General features: G+C 37.5%; 2 protein-coding genes across 5 annotated transcripts in view; one reads left to right on the top strand and one right to left on the bottom strand.

The window, feature by feature from the left end:
• LOC131428031 (RNA-binding protein Musashi homolog Rbp6) overlaps positions 1 to 20,749 on the top strand; it is a 119,285-nt gene that overhangs the window by 69,197 nt on the left and 29,339 nt on the right. The gene's annotated exons all lie outside the window — the stretch shown is intronic.
• Positions 9,523 to 20,749, bottom strand: part of LOC131428035 (normal mucosa of esophagus-specific gene 1 protein-like) — a 73,868-nt gene continuing 62,641 nt past the window's right edge. Inside the window, exon 6 of the mRNA XM_058591672.1 lies at positions 9,523 to 10,270. Within this exon, the coding sequence (XP_058447655.1) occupies positions 10,172 to 10,270 (99 nt within the window). The 3' untranslated portion in view covers positions 9,523 to 10,171. The remainder of the gene's footprint in view (positions 10,271 to 20,749) is intronic.

The raw sequence follows: 20,749 nt of genomic DNA, 5'->3' as shown, positions 1-20,749 counted from the left end.
ATGGCATATCTCACTCTAACTTATGGTTTTCTTACATGAGATGGATGATGGAGCTGAAATTATTAAGGGAACAGTTGTTCTAGTACCAGATTGAATAAGCTATGCGCATGAAAATGTTAAGGAGTTGTTTCATAAATAGTTTATCCTTGATTCAAAATTAGAACCGTCAAACCTTCTCCAATATATAGAACTGCACAGCGATTATGTTACTCCGGATATGTGCGGGAATCATATCTCAGAAGTAACTTGATAAAATAGAGTGCCGTACATGTATACTGTGTGCGGTCGGTCTCACTTCATTCTTGCCTATTGCTAGTGACTTTAACTCCATAATCGAATATCTGAGATAACTCTTTCTCAGAACCAAACAAAGTCCTAGCATTACATTTCTTTAGTGGAACTTATCCTTTCTGTATCAACAGTCTTCCCAGCCGATTATTAGCGTGCAGAATCGTTACATGGCCACAATCCATTCAGGTTAGGGCTCGAACATACGACAATTGGCTTATAAGATTAGCGCCCTATACATTGAATCGGAAATCCAGGACAGAACCAACTCACTGTGTACGGTTGGTCACGTTCTTTACATTGATGTCTATTGTTGTCCCAGGTAATTTTCGCAACAGTAGGCTGTATTTGTCCTCATTCTCTCTATCATTCGTCAGTTAGAGACATGTGAGACTTATTTTATTCATTTTAAGACTGTTTAGTGTTGGGATATTGATGAAAAGTTGAATTACGTTAGAATTGGCAATACATCCGTCCTCAATTAAACTATCTGTCCTAAAACTCAGCGAAACCTATTTTAAATCGGTCAAATAACGTGTTGGGCACTTTGAGATACGGACGAACCTTATCTTTGAATTGAAAGAAAAGGCATTTCTTTGTATTGGAAGGAAGGAAATTTCTATTGATATTCTATTATATTCACTCTAAAATAAGATTTTGAACTTTCTGTAGTTTCAATTGGCAAAGATTCTAAATCCTCAACATAACTGCCCTTAAAAGAGGTTTTTCTATTTGCTGCAACGATTTTATTACATCTATTGGTAATTAAAAGCATAAAATTATGAGCATGAGATGAGCATAGCGTGATGGGTAAGACCATAACTTTTCACGCAGACTACCTAGGTCAGCACTCAGCACCGTACATAGGAAATTTTTCTGATCCGAGTGGCCAATGTCAAGGTTTAAACTTTCATAATGTAAATTAAGAAAATTATATACTTTTGTCATCTAAATTAAAAAAATTATATACGTTTTGTCAATTAAACTACTCTGAATGTAAAAACCAACCAACAGAAAGCAGTCTATTTCAACATATCCTCCGTACATGTTCACACATTGCATGTCAACTGAGAGGTTCAAATCTCTATCCTTTCCCTATGGTATCATCTCGCAAGAGAAATTTCCTTACACAAGCACCAGTCTAATTTACTTTCGGTCCCCCAGCTGGATACATATATGTGAGATCAACACATTTCTCGCTAGGGTTGGTTTTAAAATACATGTGATATTACATGCAATGGACCCAATTGTGTGATATTCATTCAAATTCCGTTTTCTCAAATGATACACAATTTCTGAAAATAATTTTCTATTATTAGTCAACTTTTAGGAAAATTAGTTAATTTGTGTAACAATTACTACAAAATTTGGATGAAAAAAGATTTGAAACTTTTGAATGTGCTCTTTGAAAAAGTATTGAAATCTTCTCAGAACATAAAGCGGAAGAACGTTTAAGTAACGCCATCAAGAGACCAGTTTTGGGAAATCATGACTGGAAAAAAAATCATTTCATCATCACTCGTGAAAAAATCAGTTCAACAATCAGTTACTGAAACAATCACTTCCACTTACACAAAACTCAACCTCGAAGTTCATAAATGATTTTTTGTGTCAGCGAAACTTGATGACGAATTTTCACCCAAAGAAATTTTACTAAAAAGATAATCGAAAGGAAAAAGAGTTTCGGATCATTTTTCGATGCTGAATTTCCACAATGCTTCAGTTCGACTCCGAAGTGATTCATGCAAGTTTTAATTTTTTCATAAAAAAAAAATCTACCGAATAATACCGCAACTGAAACGCAACCGAGAAATAATGACTTTCGATGTTCCAAATAATGATTGTAGTGACGAACGGCTGTTTTAGTTTCTGCTGGTTGATTACACTGCACTGTTTAGATTAAAACCAAAAATTAGCATGAATTTGACTTGTAAAAGAAACAGGAGCGCAGCCTTTTGCATGTCTCGAACACACAGCAGGCGCAGCGTTTGAATGGCGCATTTGAATTGGCGTAGCGTTACTTCTGCGTAAGATATTCAAGCAAAGTAAAGTTTTGGCATTACATTCCTTTTGTGGAATTTGGCCTTTCTGTTTCAACAAACTTCGCTGTCGATTCTTGGCGTTCTACTGACACTAAGAATCCTTCCTAATCGGGGCTCGAACATACGAAAACTGGATTATAAGACCAGCGCCCATTGCTTTGAACCGCCAAGTCGTTCATCATGTACCTGCTCTCATGGGCTGAGATAATGAAAACTCATTTTCCAAAAATCTGCTATTCGAGAATTATATCAGATATGTTGAATGTGCGAAATTTTTCCTTAAATATTATCGAGGGGAATGTTCGCCTGTAAACTTTTTATAACTGATTTTTTGCCATGTGAGATCAGTTTCTGTGATATTCAGTTTTGCAGTAGTAAACTTTACTTCAGTGAGTTTTCTGATCGATGATTTTTCGTCTAAAAATCTCGATTTTCAAGATGTTAGAGTCTGTTAGAGTCAGGAAAAAATAAAAAATCAATAAGTCATGCCTAGTGTTTCAAATTAATCTGAACCAAATAAATACATAATTTTGCTCAATTGTAATCGTGGGGAATTAACCCTCTTGTTTATATAGATCACAGTAGAATTTCAGTATATAGTTTAATTAATGATAATTGATATTGAAGATTGGAAGATTAACTTACTGCTAATGAGTAAAATCTTAGTATATTAAAATTGAAATTCTATGTAATGAGTATTTCAATTACTTTCTAATCACATACAGTAAGTAAGAACATAAAGTTCGCTTTGTAATAACACCTTCGTCTTCGATTCTTCAGTGCATAAGCAATTCACAATGAGCTGCTAGTGTATATTAGCAGTTCATCCTAAGCCGCAACTTATGCAGCGATAAAAATTGCGATACATTTTTTCTCAATTATCAAGTCCTGAGGAATCAGAACAAATTGGTTCAAGGGGCCGTTACAAATTAACAGTTTAGCATGAATCATTTAGTAAACGTAATTTTTGCCCCGAATAGCCTCGTCTAACGTGATGGGCCGAACGTAAACGCAATGACGGCTTTCTGGTTGTCATCCGACAGTTATTTGCGGGTTTTTGTCACCCAAGTAGCTGATTTATATATAGGTTGCACTATTAGTTCAATATGATCTGCTAAAAACCGAGATGTTTGATTTAAATTTAGTCGTTTTATTATTTATCCCGGGGCCCTCATCTGAGCATCCTAATTAAAGCGAAGCTCGGTCAAGTCTGGATCGTTTTTCTTAAATAGGATAGCGATCATTCAAAAGCCACCACTCGGGTGATAAAACCTTTAGATTGTACAGTAGTACGACACGAAAGCGCGTTTAGCCAGCGGGATGGAAAAAAATAAAAGGCCTTCCAGCGCTAGCCGGTTTGCAACCGGATAGCGCTTTGTGCTTTTGTAGATAGAATCGTGACAGTGGTTTGTTTTTAATGATATTATCGTGAACTTCTCTGCCTCCGTTGCTTTGGTGAAGTATTTTTCTTATTGCAAAATGTGTTTTCATTTTACACACTTTTATTGCTGAAGATTTTAATGAATGTATCAATTGAGTGTGTTTTTCGAACGGCAAAAGATTGATAAAAAACTGTTTATATCGATGCAGTGCATCATTAGCAAATTAGTTATTAAACTGTTCTGGTTGAAGATGTTAGATGCTAATTTTTCCTTTTTTCAAGGGACGTATCATTGATTGTTTACCCTTGAGTACTCAATTCTATACATACATTTAAATTTTGATAATATGTTCTTTGTATCTTTTCTAATTTATGCTTTCCAGATATACTATTTTTGATTAAAGCAATTAATTCACGAGTTACTTCGCCGTAAATGTTTCTCAAACAATTGTTCTAAGCTCTATTTTACTGTCCAGCGAAACCAATTCGGATCTTTAGCAGATATCCAATTTTCAAAATATTTTGATGGGAATGCCGAAAATTAGGTTATCACAAAATTCGATTACATACTGCACGTATTTTGCAGCATGCTCATCACGTATTAATTTGCTTTGGTATGACCAGTTAATCATGATGCGATTGACTTCGATCCCAACGATCTGAACGTTTTGCATGGTACTTTCAAGGTGAAAGGGAGTGTAAAATAGCTTTTTGGTGGCCTCCGTGTGCAATTATGCTGCATCGTTTACTATCTGGAACACGTGTATGTTTACCACACGTAAAATCAAAGTTTAACATAATCTGAAAATGTCATGCCGTTCGGAAAATTAGTTTCGCAGCTTTTAAAACATATACATATCATTACTCTTCTTCCAAGAGCTCATTGATGTATGATGATGCATGCAAAAGTTTTCACGAGCTGTGGCTTCTTATTTCCTGTTTGACGGTTCTTTCTAAAGTTAAACACTTTTTTAACAGCAGTTTCAACAAACTCTTGGTACAGTGTTTCATTCTTCGCCCACTAAGTCTAATAGTAAAAGTTTCTATTTGGAAGAAAAGAGTTGCAGATTAATTAAAAATCATGGGTTAGCTTCCGGTCACAGGAGGAGTTCCGTTGTTCCTTTTTCTAAATTCTAAGCTTTTGTGTTTCGAAACATAATTAAATGGTACATCGATGTGACGTAAAAGGATCAACCCAATATAGGAAAGAATTTCTAAAGTTGGTCTACAGTTCTCTAAGAATCACAACGAAACGGATGAGTTCCGTGTTTGCAGCGTTTTTGTTTGGGTGACTTGAGTTATAAAGTAAGTATTATACAAACTTCACCCAACAAGATTTTATTTAATTAGAGTTCTTGTTAATTCTATGATTTTTTTCAACGGAATAAAATATTTTTCGATCCATATTTTTAAAAGGAAATATTCTTGGATCAAACAGAGCAGGGATGAGAGGATTCCGGCGCTTTATTCGGCTAATTTCCTAACAGATTTTAGCTGGTTTAACTTTTTTGCTATATTTGCGTTTTCGAGCTGCTGTAGAAATTCTATCCTTGGTACAGCTAAACTTTTCTAAACTCGCGAAATCTCGAAAGTTCAAACAAAGTTCAAAGTGACTTACCCCTTGAGTGTAACTGTTTGAAAGTAAGGCTATATCAGTCTTCTAGGAGTGCTCATATTATCATTACATACACTTTAACAGTAAAGCAAAACATTTGGTCATTTGTGTTTTCGCCAAAAGTTGTTTGGTTAAATTAGCAAATGTCATTGCGTTTATTGTGCCATTTCATCAAAAATTATTTCTAAGAATCTGTATTTCTGCTATATTGTGCACATCATAAAAAGATCCATCTCGGAAATACTGGAGTTGGTTGGAACATCTGTAGAAAAAAGTTACGTTGTCCTTGAGTGTGGATGATTTCTTGTTCAATTTCTCGTACTGGTCACAGATTTTTGCAATATTGATATGTGGGCAGTTGATGGTCGTAAGTGACACATGATTACCTTCTGTTCTGATAGAGAATCACATACGAAGGTATAGGCTTCTTTGAGAGCATGTGTAACGAACGTACGCCTTTGAGAATACCGGGGAAAATTTCTACCACACTTCCCTCTGGATGGAAAGATTTCGATTTCTTCGCCCTGCGACACGGTTTTTCGAACACATTAATGGTTAGGCGCCTGAGTGTAGGTCCACATACACTGTTATATTGTTTGTGATTTTTCTGCCAAGTTAAGTTGTTTCTGTTGGCGTCTTTAGCAAATTCAATTGCTTTGCATTTCTTACAATATTTTCTTACAATATTTTATTTCTTGGTACTGCTGCCATCTCGGTCGATAATTAGAATATGAATATTTTATGCAATGTACATATTTTTTTTTATATTTTGCATATTTCAGTGAGTTTTGTCTCAATTTTAATTTTTCATCATATTATGATATACAGTGATATTTTGAGTATCATGTTCGTTATAAACTGAAACAAAACTTTGCAATGTGAGTATATTCTTCAACAAAATTATGTTATTTTGCAGCATGCAATGTATCATATTTTATTTGCCAATGTGGCCAATTGGCATGAAATCGATTTTATAGGAATATGAAATAAAGTACAATAATTGTAGTCTTTTAATCGTCGTTTCTGTTTTTTTGAAATCACGATTCACTTAAAAATGGTTTTTCTTTGGGAAATAAAAAAAAAAATCATTCATAACAGTTCGGCTGAAAAGTTCGTATCGTTTAATAGAAACACACATTTTTTTGCCAAAATTCGTTTTTATTATTCAACATAATTGCCATCAGAGGCGATACAGCGATTATAGCGATCTTCCAACTTTTCGATACCATTTTTGTAGTACGATTTGTCCTTTGCCTCAAAATAGGCCTCAGTTTCAGCGATTACCTCTTCATTGCTTCTAAATTTTTTACCAGCGAGCATTCTGTTGAGGTCTGAGAGCAGGAAAAAGTCACTGGGGGCCAAATCTGGAGAATACGGTGGATGAGGGAGCAATTCGAAGCCCAATTCGTTCAATTTCAGCATGGTTTTCATCGACTTGTGACACGCTGCATTGTCTTGATGAAACAAAACTTTTTTCTTCTTCAAATGAGGCCGTTTTTTTGAAATTTCGTCCTTCAAACGCTCTAATAACGCTATATAATAGTCACTGTTGATGGTTTTTCCCTTTCCAAGGTAATCGATGAAAATTATACCATGCGAATCCTAAAATACAGACGCCATAACCTTACCGGCCGATTGTTGAGTCTTTCCACGCTTTGGGTTCGGTTCATCGCGTGCAGTCACAAACTAATAATTAGGCAGCTGTCAAATTTATACACGTATCTTCTGAAGGTTGGTACTAACTGAAAATGGAATGGATTTAATTCTAGTGGCGCCCTCTCATAGAAACGATACGAAACTTTTCAGCCGATCTGTTATAATGGTTAAGCAAAGTTACAATTTCTAGTACCGAGAGTCGAAACGAGTTTGTTTGAAGTCAACAATAACGAAATTTTTTTCATGATGCCAACGGTCCCTTTTGTTCGTCAGGTTTACTCATTTCGGAATCGTGTTATTGTTTATTAAACGATTTTATAGCGGGAATTTTAGTGTGATAGACAAAGAACGCACAGGCCAGTAGAACAAATTGGGGATACTGAATTGCAAGATTTGTCGCACGAAGACGATACCCAAAGTCAAAAACAAATGGCAAAAAGGTTCAACGTTAGATGCTAGACCAATTCTGATCGTCTACTCGTCGTGGAATAGATTCAGAAAGTGGGAAAACGGGATCTTCATTAGCTGAATGATAGATAGCAGAAAAAATGATAAATAGTGAGCAAAATTTTACTTTCCCGGCATGAGTTTCATGCACCGGATCATAAGAAATGGATTTATTCAATAAAATTCCAAACGCATAAAATCAGCCGAATGGAATCAAAATTAGAAAAACCTGTTCTAATCCACCTAGTGGTGTAATGATGCCTTTCTCATAAATAGTATTGTGGTATTCTATTCAAAATTTTTCTCTTCGATTTTTGAAGGAACCAAGAGATTGTTTGTGCATTAACTAGTATAACCTACAGAATGAAACAGTGCTTTGTTCGCGTAGGTCATTCTTAAGAAAACGAAGTGGGTTCACTATTATATGCATTTCCGGCACCGGAACCAGAGAACCGGTATAATCGAAGTCGAAACATGACGTACGAACTCTACTATTTTTTTTTAATTTTGAAGATTTTATACAATTTTGCCATCGTACTCTAGTCCCGGGTTGGCGGTTCAATGCATAGGACGCTGGTCTTAAAAGCCATTTGTTGTATCTTCGAGCCCCGACCTGGAAGGATTCTTAGTGTCAGTAGGATCCATAGTACTAGCCATGCAATGATTCTGTACACTAAGAAGTCTGTTGAAACAGAAAGGCCAAATTCCACAAAAGAAATGTAATGCCAGGACTTCGCTACTCTAGACGACGATTTATATTTTTGTTGTACCCGAAAACATGCAGTATTTTTTGGTATGCCCATAAGACCTTTCATTTGACCCTAAGATTGGGAATAGCGGTTTTGAGTCCAGTTTACAAATTTTTTTACGGTTTTTGTTTCGCCTGTTTAAGTGACGGTGTACAACATTTACCACACTTCACCCTATAACTCCGGAAACGGAAGTTGGATTCGTATGAAATTCAGGAATTCCGTATGGTACCATGAGACCTTGCATTTGAATCTAAGTTTGTACACACACACACACACAGACACACACACAGACATTACTAAGCTCGATGAACTGAGTCGAATGGTATATGACACTTTTTTGCTAGTCGGTTTTTCAAGCGATTGCATAACCTTTTTCTATATTAGAAAGGCAAAACGACTTGAATTCTTCACAATACATGAGAGAATCATTTTGCAGCTCGACAACGCCAAGGCATACACAGAGAAAGCGGATAAAAGCATTATTTCATATGAGAAACTTTTATCTTTCCCGCCATACTCACCGTACTTGGCCCCTTTCGTCTATCATTTGTTTTCATCGATTGTTCACGCACTTGCTGAGTAGCACTTCACTATTTATGAAGATGTAAGGATAAAAAATATGAACAGTTCTTTCGACGTGGTACTGTTGAGTTGGTCAATATATAGGAGAAATACATGGCTCTCGAAGGCAACTACTTTGAACAAAGGATCTTGAAACTATTACTTACCATCAGTTGGTTTTTTTTTTAATTCGAAAAGTCTCGTATTTTTGCTTGAAATCGCTATTCATGGTATTTGTTATGTTGATCACAGTATCATGAAACACTGTAATGATTTCATAAAATTCCAAAATGTTTTATGGTATAATTCAATCATCAGCCGCAATGTCGAATTTTCATTTAATGATTTTATCAGATAAGGATTGAGCATTGGGCCAAAACCTGACGTATTTCATTATTATTTTTATAGCTATGAGTACTGAAAATAGAGTTATGTTAAACCTTGAACACTGTAGGACAGGTGATTAACGTATTCGGCTGTCAAATATAGTTAAATATAGACTTAAATTTACGAATCCATTTGTTTTTGTTTCAAACTGAAAAGGATTACGTTTTCATAGTCAGTTTGCAGTCAATGCAATGATAACATTCGTTTGGAATGAATTATTCCGGTTTCGGAAACCTTCCGGCACCGGATCGGGATCACCGTTTGGTACTTGTTTTAATAACTTCCGAGTTGTTGGGAGAATGCTTACCGTGAGCCATTATTCAACTGGCAAAGCAATCCAATTAACCTTTTCCGGTAAATCATTAGGGGCTTCGTTTGCTGCGTGCTATCATAAAGTATCGATATCGATCGGAAGAAATTGGATTAGGACACGAAACGGTTGCATATTATCTAACCACACCAGCGGTGTCGCCATACAGCAAAACGGGGGGGAGCAGTCATCGTCGGTTTGGGTTGAATGCAGCTTCCTTCGTGCAGTAGACAATTCAGCACTTGTAGGACTTGGACGGGCGTTCGATTACTTCACTAATCTTTCCTATTATTTAGGTTACGACGGTTGGGTTGGGGTCACGAACAGAGACATGTTTTGCTGGATAATAGTTTTATTTGGTTGAACGACAACAATCGATAGTTTTAAGTGATGGATAATGCTGTGCATTTTTGCTCGGAAATTGGTTATTTATTTTTGGTGGCTCTAAGCTCAAGAGTGTTAATTGTCATTCACATTTAGAGGTAGTAGAGAAATGCTGATCCAAGCCGGAAATCATCATACTAATTACCTAATTCATGGGAATACATTAATAATCATAACGACACACTTCTACAATTGTACTAGCTGGTAGGGACAACATTCAGCAGGTCCTGTCCAGAATAGGATAACATGTCCAGGTTTAAGTTTCAACAATTAATTTCACATTTTTCCAGTGCCTAGTGGGTTGAACTCCTCCTGACCATCCTCTCCAATGATCGTTAGTACTATTTATTAGTGGTTTTCTGTCTCCAGTTTTTTATATTCCTCACGATACGACAAAGCTTCGCTCAGTTCTGGCATTGGCTTGGGTTCTACGTTGATAGCAAAAACCTGTGAAGCAGTAGAAAAAAACATTTTTCAGTATATTTTGTGAAATATTATGAATTTTTAATACTAAATCAGCGTTTGTTTGGGAGCGAGGCTGCACTTTTGCCAATGTGTTTATTTACTGATAGAAAACAAATAATTTTTCAACTTATTTAGTGTCATAAATTATAGAAAGTTTTGTGTTGCTACCAAAACCAGCTCGGTTAGTTTGTGTCTCTTCGTGAGCAGCAGTGATGCCATTACCGGCGAGCGAACGAGACAACACTTAGCGTCATATCAAAGTTTTATTACACTGTTTTGATTTTTACTGCACACTCTGTTTTGTCTGTCTCCAGCATGTATTTTTTTCCCCACTAGATTTTCCGCTCGGAAAGGATATATATATGGGCCTCCGGGGTAGCATTAGTGTACAATGAAAGCGAGAAATCCTACAAGGTGGAGGAATGGGTCGCTTTCGTTGGTCGGGAAGCTACACAAGTGTGTATCCACACGACACCTACATCTATCGATTAGGTAACAGGCCGCATCCAGCAACGTGCTTGTTGGATCTATATCGCCGTGGAGGTCTTGGCTTTAAATTGGATTGTTGCCCTCCTTCGGTACCGAGTTAGCCCGGCAACGTGACTGTTTGAAAGGCGAAGAACGGATTTAAAGTTGGCCGACGGGCACCGCGCTGGGTTGTACGAAGCGAACGAAGTTTTCTATTCACTGCAACATTAACCGTAAATATACCGGGGCAAAAATTTAATTACCAGTGCATTTGTTACCGACTGGTTCCTTGCTTCCAATCAACCAAAGCACTTCATGTGGAATATGGGGACCCGATGCGGAAAGAAGCTTTTCTACGGCTTTGTTTTCCATCAGTCTAAAAATAAAACCGTGTACCTGCAGTAGTACTTTGAAATTCTCCGGTAGTGTCGGGACGGGCACTTCATGCATCAGGCAAGATTAGTTCGGAGGAGCGAAAGCGTATGGCATTAATGTTAGCCGCCACACACTTTGTGACGACAGGATTTGTCAGTCATGGCCTCCCCCCCCCTCCCTTACGGTGGTGCGCAAGTTTCCCGATGAATGCTGCGGGTTATGGAAATCATGGTGGTATAGTATTACTATCATCGCCTAATCAACCTTTTCGATACAAATTTCACAGCAAGCTGGAGGTGAATGTCACTCCAGAAACATATCCTTCCGGAAACTGAACACGAAACACGATGTCATTATCCCCTGTTCAATACGGTTTGCGATATCGTATTACGCACGGGACGATGTTGACTCTACCAGGTTTCATTAATAGGGCTTCGATATCTTATAAATCAATTTAATATGTTTATCGTTGTGACGTGCCAATCGCCCTGCAGTAGCGGGGACCCAGGAATCGTTTTGTTTTCGGAGCTACCCACCGCAGCGACGACAGGCGAAATCAACCAGACCCCATCGCACCGTGAGATTCAATTAACAAAATTAATGATCGATTGAATCGTAAATGAATGAAAACGCTTGTTATATTTTTTGTCATACTTCTTGGTAAATGACGACGATTCCGTGCCGCAATAATTGTTGAGATTAATGTAATGCGGATAATATTTACGAATAAGACCGAGTGCGGAGCATGTTTGTTCAGCATTGCCCTGTGCATTGATTCATCTATAGAAACAAATTGTAACACATTAAGCCTGAAGCGAGTCGACCAGGGGTAGTATTTCTTGCGACATCTGCACGTTTACTAATTTGCCAACCATGAACCGCTGAATAAATAGATTGATTGTTGTTGGTGACGGCGTGCTTCGAGCGACTACGGAGCGACCGGATGGGCGCCGTACAGTGAAGTGATTTTTCTAATGCAGTAGTTCAAATGCAAGTCATTAGTGAACAGAGCTGGGATTTTATTTCGTGTGTGCGTTCCTGTTCACTGCTTGTACTATCTATGATTGCATGCACGGACCATTTTCTATAGGATATCATATTCCATTAGGGAAATGTGTAACCTTTGGGTGGGGTGATCATCACTATCAAGCTTCAAACCGTAGTTTTATTACACCCCAAGGATATGTTTCCTGTTAATTGAAATAGACTTCACTATTTACTTTAATATAAGTTCAAATCAAAAGCTGAAGATTTAGGCGTTCTTTTGAAAATAAATCCTAATACCTACTACTTAATGGCATAAATATCTTGAGACAAAATTTTGACATCAAACATCACGCAATTTTCTTATCGAAAATGAGATCAGAGGAATACTTTGGTTTTAAAACTACAATCAACCCTAGATCAATCACAATAAAGTAAAATTACTACCGCTCCCTTTCAATGGACATACTTAAACACCGATGAAGGTCATACGTCATAGTTGTTGAAATACGTATTTATATGTATGGAATGTGACCGTGGACTTATAGTATGAAAATCAACGTACCATACAAATACTTAGTTTATATTGTAAGGTTTGTTCGCGACAAAATCTGGACAGTTTAAATTTGAAATAAAATAAATTTGCTGTTAGTTCAATCCAAGATGCATTTTTTAGTCATTCAATTGTGCATTATTAGTCATCTTCTAACTAATTACAGTTATTTAAACAGTCTGTATGAAGAAACTACGAATTTTTGAGTTTACTCCAGACATCAGGGTCTGTGCTGACTTCTCATCAATCAATGAAGCTGCTTTTGTCCAAGATTTTCGATATTTTTCTATAATTGTAGCTTGTTGTTTATATTGAAAGATATAGTGCTCTCTTCACGAGTGCCCTAATACCACTCGATAGGTCCCAGATTCGGGCAGTTAGGTGGATTCGCCTTTTTCGGTACAATATATGGACTCCATTCGCTTCATAACATCCCAAAATATCTTTGGAGCTGTGGCGAGATGCCAAATCAGACCAAAATAGCGAGAGAGCTTCATTCCTGCGTAGGAATTGTAACAATCGCTTCTTCAGGCATTCTTCACGGGATATTTCCTTGTTGACCGTTTTAATTTATTTAGTGAAGTGATGATGCCTTTCTCAGATTGTTCATAAAGCTTGCTTCAGATAGAATTGGAACAAAGACAATTGCCTGTGTTTCAGTTATTTATTATTGAATTCAAGATCTTTTTTTATACAAATGTAGCGTTTTCTTCATATAGAAAAAATACAGATAAAATTATTCGTCACGGTTTCGAAGGAATTCTCGAATTTTTCCTGTAACACGACTCATTAGGCGGCGCACACCTTCTTCGTCCATCGTTTTAACTATCTTATTCCACCAGGTCGTCATCTGATTGACGTCTTTGACAACCTTTCCCTTTGCCTTGAGTCTCCTCTTCATGATTGCCCAGTATTTCTCAATAGGGCGGAACTGGGGGCGGCTGGGTGGGTTAAGGTTTTTCGGAACAAACTGGACCCCTTTCTCTGCATACCATTCTTGAACGACTTTGCTGTAATGACAGCTTGCCAAATCTGGGCAAATTTCATTTTTAGAGACACTCTTTTCGGTATAGTTCCGATGTCATTGTCTTATTTGTAACGAAAACTTTCGTTTTTTTGCCACAGCTGCAAATGCCCTGCCAAATCATAAATTTTCTTGCAAATTTGTCGGCAAAAACAAATTTAAATTTGGCTGGAACATCTCCCCGAGCCGTTGCCAAGTAAAATTTTCGACCTGGGATTTGCCCGAAGTCAGCCTTGACATAGGTTACATCCTCCATCAGAAGATACCCATCGAATTTGGTCAGCACCTGGTCATATTGTTTCCGAGCACGAATTTTGACCACACTATTCTGTTTTATGGTCCGATTTGGCTGTTTGCCTGCTCGATACGACTTGATTCCTTCCCTGAGTCGAGTTCTCCTCATGGTACTATGGGCAGCACCGAATTTTCTCGCCAAATCACGGTCCGACAGATTAGGATTCCTCTTAATCGTCTTCAAAATCTGGCTTAGGATTCCTCTTAATCGTCTTCAAAATTGGCTTGAGGCTTCCGAATCGTCGTCAATGTTTCCTTATACCGTTTGATAACGCGCCATACGGTATTTCTGGGCAATTTCAGCTGTTTATTATTATTTTGTTCCACAATGGATTTTCCGAATAACTGTGCACAATTTTTTTTCTCTTTTCTCGGCTTTCATGTTGATTGTTTACAAAGTACAGTCGATTTGCGGAATGTCAAAAATCATACGTGAAGCTGACAAAATTCCCGACACGTGGGCGCCAAGAACTTCCAAATCCGTCCACTATTATTTTACATCTTATAAGATGCGTCTTTTACACAAATTTACATTCAAGAACATGTAAAATTTTGTGATTTGAAAATTACATGGCTTGAAAAAGAAGAAAAAAAAACAGCGCGGCTTGAACCGAGAAACATTAGATCACAAAGCACGTTAGTTAGTCGACTGAGTCACAGAAGCACATATCTGCATGATGAATAATTGATACATATAAATTCCATACAGCGGCACACGAATGTATGCACAAAATTCTGTTCGAATGTAATACTTTGCGTCATTTGACAAGTTAAATTTGATTAATTGTATCAATTGTAGAATTATGTCACCTGCAAAATTCATTTTTTTCTTTGTAGGAACCGATATAGTCGAAATCGATTAGTTTAACTAGCAACTGACATTAACTACAATTTGCAAAACAGTTTTGAGATAAATTTAGAAGCAATTAAATGACAGTTTAAATTATTAAACACACTTGCCCCAGTGATTTCTTAACCGAAAGTAGGATCCGGATAAAATTCAACAACAGCTTATTGGACCGTAAAACCTTTTATTTGCGCTCAAGCTTGCGAAAATCGCTGCAGGTGCCTTTAAAAAATGAACTGAGTTCCGTTTTTAGAGTTTTGGTCCACGATTTCCTGTACTTCCGGAACTGGGCTCAGGGAACCGTGTTGGCGAAATCAGTTTATCTTAACATCCAGAGCCCTCGAGAGGGACCCGTGATAGGGGGGACTTTTTTCAGGGGGCCCGGAAATTCGAAGATTCTAAAATGGTTTTCATTCTTTATAATGAACAATATTAAAAATCCAAACTCATTTGGCATGCCCACAAATTTAAGAAATAGCTTCGAAGTTTCATTCGAGGTAAACGAAATTTTTCTAGAGGTTGGCGGCCATTTTGAGAGAGAAATTCACATCATAAGTTTCCAAAATATGTACTGAAGTAAAGGGTAACCCGCCTTGGTCGGTCAGATACGATTTCTCCGGCCCGAATTTTCCTTCGACGGTTCTGTGGCATTAATTACAATTTGAAACAGGTATGAGATTTTAAATACACTTCACCCTGTAATTAACAACAGCAATTTATGAGACCATGACACATTTCATTTGAGCTTAAGTTTGTGAGAATCGGCTTTGGAATTTCTCAAAAAATGAAGTGAGTTCTGTTTTAGAGTTCAACGCAATTATTTCTGGTACTTCCGGAGCCGATATATCGGAAATCATTTGTCACTTTGTTATACCGGAATCGAAAGCCGGAACTAAATATGATTCAATAGCGTTCTATGGTATTGTAGGACCTTTCATTTAAATTACGCTGGTTCAAAACGGTTCTGCTATCTTTGAAAAAATAGAGTGCATATTTTTCGCAAGTTTTCACCACAAATCGTCTTGTAATTTCGAAACCGGATATCGGATTCTGATTAAATTCAAAAGCGTTCTGTCGAAAAGTACAGGTCTTTCATTTTGCTTTATGAAAAAGGTAAAAATACAGTTTTATTCCACCTAGTGGTGTGGTGTTGTCTTTCTTATATAAATCATATTCTCGTATATAAAACTGTGGTATTCTTCAAAACACTTTACTTTGACTTTTTAAAGAAAACGAAAAATTGTTTGGATGTCGCCTAGTATGTAAATCGAAATATATAAAATTTGAAACACAATTCCTCCTATAGTTCTGAATCCGATACTCGGATGTAGATAGAATTCAATAACAGCTTATGAAACCATAAGACCAACGATTCCAAACTTAGTTTGTGAAAATCGGTTTAGCCATTTTGGGAGAAATAATTTTAGCACTCATCTGTCTGTCCTCCCCGGGTTGGCGGTTCAATGCATAGGGCGCTGGTCGTAGAAACCAGTTGTCGTATGTTCGAGCCCCGACCTGGAAGGATTCCTAGTGTCAGTAGGATCCATAGTACTAACCATGTAATGATTCTGTACACTAAGAATCGGCTGCGAAGTCTGTTGAAACAGAAAGGCCAAATTCCACTGCAGGAATGTAATGCCAAGACTTTACTCATCTGTCTGTAATTCCGAAATCGGATGTCGTATCCGAACAAAATTCAGGAGTTCTGTGTTGGGCTGTAAAACCTTTCATTTGAGTTCTCAGATTCTCCTATAAAAAGAGGGTGTTTTTTTTTTGGCCACTATTTTGGTTCTGTCAACTTGGAGTTCTGTCATCTCGGAGAAAAATGAATGTGTGGTTTGTGCAGTTTATTTTGCACATTTTTCAATGTAATTCCTGAATTAGATCAATATGAAATTTAAAAAAAATCGTTGGGACAAAGTCTTTGTATTTCATTAGAACCGTAATTTCTAAAAATCTGTTCAACCATTTCGGAGAAGATTGAGTGCATATTTTTGTCTCGGATACACAAAGAATTTTTTGGATCTCGACAAACTGATTCGAATGGTGTATGACACTTGGCCTGTTTATAAGAACCAAACTTTTGTACCAAATCCTTGTTAACGAAATTACAATATTGGGGTCAAATAAAGGTCATTTTTCGCACTTCAAAAGAAAAATATCGAACTTTACTTCAAACATCACTCGTCATACTCTAGATACTCAATTGGAAAACTCTAGTAGCCATTTTGTTTGACTATCTCATCATCTCTGTCCCATTCCAAGTCACCCGAGTTCCACTCTACCTGAATTCCTGTTTGAAAACTGTCCAATGTTTCTCAATTGAGCTGGATTGGATGGAGTAAGATCTTTTTCGGAGAAATCCACCCAGTTTTCTAGATACCATAGTAGCACTTCCCCGTTGTAGGGACAGCTTGTCAAACTAGACCAAAACTTTACAGGGCCTTCGTGAGTTTTAATTTACAGAAGAAAACGCTTTTTTCTACATTTTTTCTATATTTGGGAATCCATAGTCTTGTTTGGAAAAAAAATCTGGGTTTTTTTCTGCAGTTGCAAATACCTTGCCAGATCATACACTTTTTTTGCGAATTATCGGTAAAAACGAATATGAGTTTGCTAAGAAAATCATCTGGACGAATGGTTTAATAGAACTTTTGTCCGAGAAGTTGCCCATAAGCCATTTTCACGTACGTTTCGTAATCCATGAGGATGTATCCTTCGGATTTCATAAGAACCTCATTGGATAATTTCCGAGCTCGTCTTTTGGACACTGGATTCTGTTCTTTCGTTTCTCGTCGCGTGTTGCCTGCACTTTGGCTTCGTTCTGAGCCAATTTCAACGATTTCACGATTTTTTGAACCAGACCCCGTCAGGTTTTCAAAGAGAGTTTCCAAAATTAATTTTCGGTTCACGGTTTTCATCAAGTATGTATAGCTTCTTTGAAATAGCATGAGTGGTGTTGGAATTTTCAGCACTGATAGAGAAGGCATGCTACATCGTGCTACATCGAAATATACAGCAGTATGCCTGGATATTAAATGACTCAAGCTTCAAATGAAGTGTTTCCGGTACCAAAAAAAAATACTAGAAGAAAGCAACCTGAATGCGTCAAACAACTACCGTTCAATGCCATAACAATGCAATACATATCATGTCACTATTGAAATGTACCGAATTCTACCTATTTCTATCTCATTCGTTATTCTGATTGCAAATGCTGTCCTCTCGACCTATGTTCTGAGCTCATTGCCAATTTCGTTCTCATAAATTGGTCCGCTTCACTTGAGGACCGAAGATAGGACTTCCTGTCCCATCGTTATCGCTAGTGTCTGCTGCTATCATAGCCCGAGTCATTATTTACCTATTCTTTTTAGTGTAATTGTACGATTGTTGTATATTTTATTCATACTCCATGCCGTCTGGAGTACCAGTCAGTGTTGCCTTCTGCACGAACTGTTGTCATTGGGGCAGCATCGTCGCTCGGTCGGTCGGTCGGTTCGCCTGGACAGAAGTTCGTTTCTAGCTTTGTTTTCGTTTACTATTTTATATGTTGCTATTTAATAGCACACCGCCACGTTTTTTATTCGAAAAAATATGACGTGTACATAAAACTGCGGAAAGATATTATTCCAATAGCAATAGATATGAATCGATCAAACTTTATTGATTTTTTTGTTTCATTGTCCCTCTTCGGGCAGCACGGAATACGGAGTAGGATATTTTATTGCAGACATTTTTAAATCACGAGACCTTGCTCCTGTTGGTTGATAGCTTATTGTGCGGAGGTTGGGCTGATAGGCGGTTTGTAATTGTAGCGAATCGAATATTTTCAGATTCGCATGCGTTCATTTAAAGCTGTTTTCCAATTGCGAAACCCAAATACGTAGACGAAGCTCCTTTGAGACCTTTGGATCGAGGACGGTGGGACGAGCTTACGTCATGATTTTTCAATAGAATGTCATAATATCCTGATCGGGTATGGGAGGCCGGAAGGAAATACGGATAACGAGGTGGTTGGATTGCCAAAATAAAAAAAAAAAATGGATTCGATTCAATGTAACACAGTGATCCCTCCTTCAACAGTGCTTGATTGTTTGTTACTTCTCTTCTGCGTATCCAGGGAGCGTATCAAAGTTGAGTTGCTCTCTCAAAGCACGACGGAACATAAGACTGCTGATGATTTATGTGCAGTGCAGTGCACTTCGTTTACTCGATTTTTGTTCTTTTTTGGGGGAACCATTCTGTCAAGCACAATTCATCGAGGGATCATTCAAAAAGAACGTGAAAGTGTTTGGAAATCTGTGTAATCCAATGGTAGATCCCTAAACCGGGAGCTATAAAAAAGGGCAGGATTTCGCCATCTAAAGGATTTCGGTTGAAATTAATTATGAATGTAGTTTTTTTCTAGGTAGGATCTTCGCCTCCCACCGACTATGTTCGCGATATTTGACTCGTCCACTAACAAAATAAATAGCATTGTGGTTGCCACTGTCGCCCGCTTGGCTGTATCGATGCACGGAAAGGACTTCGGTCGTTCCGATAATAAAAACCAAGCCAACCAGAACGCCGTCTAAAAGGAACCGTCTCCCACCCGGTTCGCTGGCGTCCCGACGGAGTGGAGCCCCGCTCTTCTGGTAGTTCTTGTTAACCCCACTTTTTTTTTGGGTGGGAGTTTGATTTCCTTGCGATATTGCGACTTATATAGCTTTTCGAGATTTGCTAGTTTTTGCGCTCTTCTCAACACCAGCAACACCGTTACTCTCCCGCGTTACGCATTTTGGAAACAGCCAGCATACTGATTGGCAGAAACATAGGAATTCGCTCAGACTGAAATACCGCATGCAATCGATAAAACAGGACCTCCTCGGAAACGATGAGAATGCACCCTCACCGGAACTGATAAATTGATGTTATTATTTTGGAAACTAAAACTCAAACCAACCAAGTGGAAAAACGAATTTCCTTCAGTAGTTCCAGCTGTTGTTCACGCGGGCTATGCACCTGGAAAGAGTTTTTCGTTCTTGGTTGCTAGGGTAGTGTGTTACGTTACCGAATTCGGTTTTATCGCAACGGATGCCGTTTTCAGTAATCTCGAAAAAGTTATTCGGAAGTTACTAAACGTGTCCCAGGTTTAAGTTGTATCCCATTTTGCAATCCATCAGAAAATATTGCGCTCATTCCAAATTCCTTTTTTGTTGCGGCCTGATTGGATTGCCATGGCACGTAATTGCATTTTTTACTTCGAGCATATTTTTGGATCGACGTTTGGGAAATTTTAGTGTACTGCACTACCTTGAACCATCAGTTAGTTCCATCTGAATTTTCATCGATCTTGGGTTAGAGTTACTTTCAGATACATTTTGTTAATTTTCAATGTGAAAATGTTGAAAGCTGTATTATATAGCTGCAGCTTGTTCCATTATCAAAAGTAATCCCCTAAGTCAGTCTCCTAAGTATGTGCTTTTCAGAAGACAAAATTAGTACGTGAGTGTTTGAAGGAAAAAAAAATGTGGAGCATACAGAATGGGTCTTTCAATAGTCGTTTTACGATGATGTTCACTTTTTGGTATTTGAAGAAATGTTCAAAGGTCTGAGCAAAACATCCATACAAATCATTCTTTCAAAGAGAGATTCTCCTGTAAACGGGGTTTAAAACTCCTTCAATTCGAACTTGGATTTAAAAAAAGCGGTGGTTTCCATAATCTTTAATTTGTGAATTTCATGCACAAATATCGAGTTGTTAAGAATTTATATATGACATCGATCCCGTCATGTTTTGGAATTAAAATTATAATTTATTAAACATTTGGTGTAACTGAAATCTACTTCAACACAATGCTAAAAATTTAAGTTGTTAAGTAGAAAAAAGATTTCTCTCTATGGACATACAATTAGATACTAAGTTTGTAGAAAAAT

Source organism: Malaya genurostris, chromosome 2 (assembly GCF_030247185.1).
Source record: "Malaya genurostris strain Urasoe2022 chromosome 2, Malgen_1.1, whole genome shotgun sequence".
Lineage (NCBI taxonomy): Eukaryota > Metazoa > Arthropoda > Insecta > Diptera > Culicidae > Malaya > Malaya genurostris.
This window is presented reverse-complemented; position numbering and strand designations above follow the sequence as displayed.